At 45.8% G+C, this 2,500-nt stretch overlaps 1 protein-coding gene across 1 annotated transcript in view; it reads left to right on the top strand.

Annotated features, from left to right (window-relative positions):
- Positions 1 to 2,500, top strand: part of pak1 (p21 protein (Cdc42/Rac)-activated kinase 1) — a 61,632-nt gene that overhangs the window by 30,432 nt on the left and 28,700 nt on the right. Inside the window, exon 2 of the mRNA XM_030764956.1 lies at positions 1,835 to 2,041. Within this exon, the coding sequence (XP_030620816.1) occupies positions 1,846 to 2,041 (196 nt within the window). The 5' untranslated portion in view covers positions 1,835 to 1,845. The remainder of the gene's footprint in view (positions 1 to 1,834; positions 2,042 to 2,500) is intronic.

Here is a 2,500-nt window from a genome sequence, read left to right on the forward strand (position 1 = left end):
TTCGAGGAGTTGTTCATCTTCTGTAGCAGTCTTAGGAAGAACATCCTCTAGTCAGCTCGCTTGATGACCTTAGATGACTGTGTCCCCCATTTCAGGTCATGTCCGAAAAAAATGTCAGCAGAGCTGCAGAGTCGTTGGTGCTTGAATCATGCTCCAGCCTGGCTTTGTACTCCTTCTTGGCAGATTTGATGGCCTTCTTGAGGTTCTGGCTAGAGGTTCTGTCTAGCCAGCCTGAATGTATCCATATTACCTTCCCTGTACATCTGTTCTTTGTGACACCTAAGTTTTCTAAGCTATTTGGAGAACCAGGGCTTTTGGTTATTGTGCCTTATGACTGTTATGTTCCCCAGTCCTGGTGGCCGCCTAAATAATTGCAGCTAGGCAGCACTGACAACCCCGTCTGGTGGCGATTATGTTTTTGTTTGTTTTGGTATTTTTTTTCCAACCTGTTGATTAGGGGCACCTGAATCCTGTGGGATGAGCCTATTTGTAGACCCTCCTGGCACCGTTCCCGTGAGACGCACATGGGTGTTCTAGAGGATACTGGTCCATCCCAGCACAATGTGATGGTGTTCCCGCTTCGCTTCCTCAATTCGCTTTGTTAATTCTTTGTCTACAGATTTTGGTTGGGAGGCAGATTTATGAACATCAGTTATGAACATGCAAACTCCACACAGAGAGGAGCTGGGACGGCTTGGATTTGAACCCAGAGCCTTTCTGCTGTGAGGCAACAGTGCGAACTGGTGAGGCAACAGTGCTAACTGCTGAGCCACCGTGAAGCCCAGCACAAACATGATCTTACTGTGATCTTGGTTGGTTTAGCCCTCTTCAGCTGCTGTCTATATGTAGGCACCATCTGTATTATGCGGTAATCAGGGAGTCCAAGGGGTGTGTGGGGGATGGAGCAGTGTGCATGTTTGATGGTGGAGTAAAAGTAATCCAGTGTATTACTGTCTCGCATGGCGCACGTCACCAGCTGATTGTAGCTCAGCACTTCTTGTGACTACATGAGTTGAAATCTCCCATGACAAGAACTGCCAAGTTCAGCTGAGAGTTTTCCTTGGAGGAAATTTGCTTGGCCAGCAAGCGTTGTGCTTCTCGAACAGGGGCTTGCGGGGAGATGTAAACACCTCCTCCCTTTTATTTTCCACATGCCACTATGTTCCGGTCAGCTCTGATGAGTTGATATCCATGTAAATCCACAGCAGTATTGGAGATGCCCTCATGCAGCTGGGTTTCGCAGATGAATAATGCAGAGTTCCTTTGAAAATCTTTATTGGTCTCTAAAAATAGATTGAGTACATCCATTTTATTACAGAGAGAGCACACGTTTGACTTACAGATGACAGGGGGTGTTGTGCAGTGTCCTCTCCTCCACTTGCGGAGGACACCAGCTCGCCGATCCCTGTAGCGCTGCACCTTCTGCTTGTACGCTGGGCGGCCTTTCCAGTTGTCTACGGGGAGTATGCAATTATGGATTTCTTCTGATGGACTCAAAAAAGATGGAGTTGAAACAATTGGCATTAACTCCCTCATGTCTGGGAGCATATTCCGATCGTAGCTGTCGAGCATGTTTGAGAAAAAAATATAAATTTACACGAAGAAAGTATGTAGTAGAGGAAGCGCCAACAAATTGTATTAAAGATCTCTAACCCACCCTTACAAACTATATGTTAATAGTTTATAGTTACTGACTTCATGGTTTTGTTAACATATCTGTGTGGCTGAATGATAGTGTGGCTGAATGATTGACAACCCCAGACTGTCACCCGTGTCTACTGATTGTCCAGATGTCCAAAAAACCATGGCTCGTTCTGATTGGTTGTTTTCACAGATTGACTGAAGATGTCTGATAATGGGGAAGTGGAGGACAAGCCACCAGCACCGCCCATGAGAAACACCTCCACCATGATGGCAGGCTGCGGTAAAGACACAGGCCCCATAAACCATGGCTCCAGACCTCTGCCCCCCAACCCAGAGGATAAGAAGAGCAAGAAGGACCGCTCTATCCGTGCCATTCTGACGGGTGGAGGAGACAAGAGTGAGTAGAGCAGGGGCAGTGAGTGTGTGGTTTTAGAAGGAAAAATAAGATTTTGCTGCACCCATCTGAGTTAACTTGTGAACTGGAGTAGGCCTTGTGCTGTACTGGGTGAAAAAGGTGAACAAATGTGACCTAGAATTTAGCAGTCAGCAGTTAACACTGATGCTCTGCAATTCAGTCAGCTTGACAAATTTAGCTCGTTTTACCCAAGAGACCACTGCAACATGGACACGAAGACACACGAAAAATGCTGGTTTTGTCTGACCTAACCAGTGAGGACTCACCACGGTTTGCCATCTTGCCCGAATAAGAATAAGAACCCAACCATAAAAACACTGTCACACTTTTCCTTTCACCAATAACTAGAATATCTTTTAAAAACCAAAAGAAAAGAAAAGAAAGTTCCAATCACTGGTCATCGTAAGTCAAGTATTTGTCATACCTTTCTATACTTCTGAG

This window comes from Chanos chanos, chromosome 2 (genome assembly GCF_902362185.1).
Source record: "Chanos chanos chromosome 2, fChaCha1.1, whole genome shotgun sequence".
Classification (NCBI taxonomy): domain Eukaryota; kingdom Metazoa; phylum Chordata; class Actinopteri; order Gonorynchiformes; family Chanidae; genus Chanos; species Chanos chanos.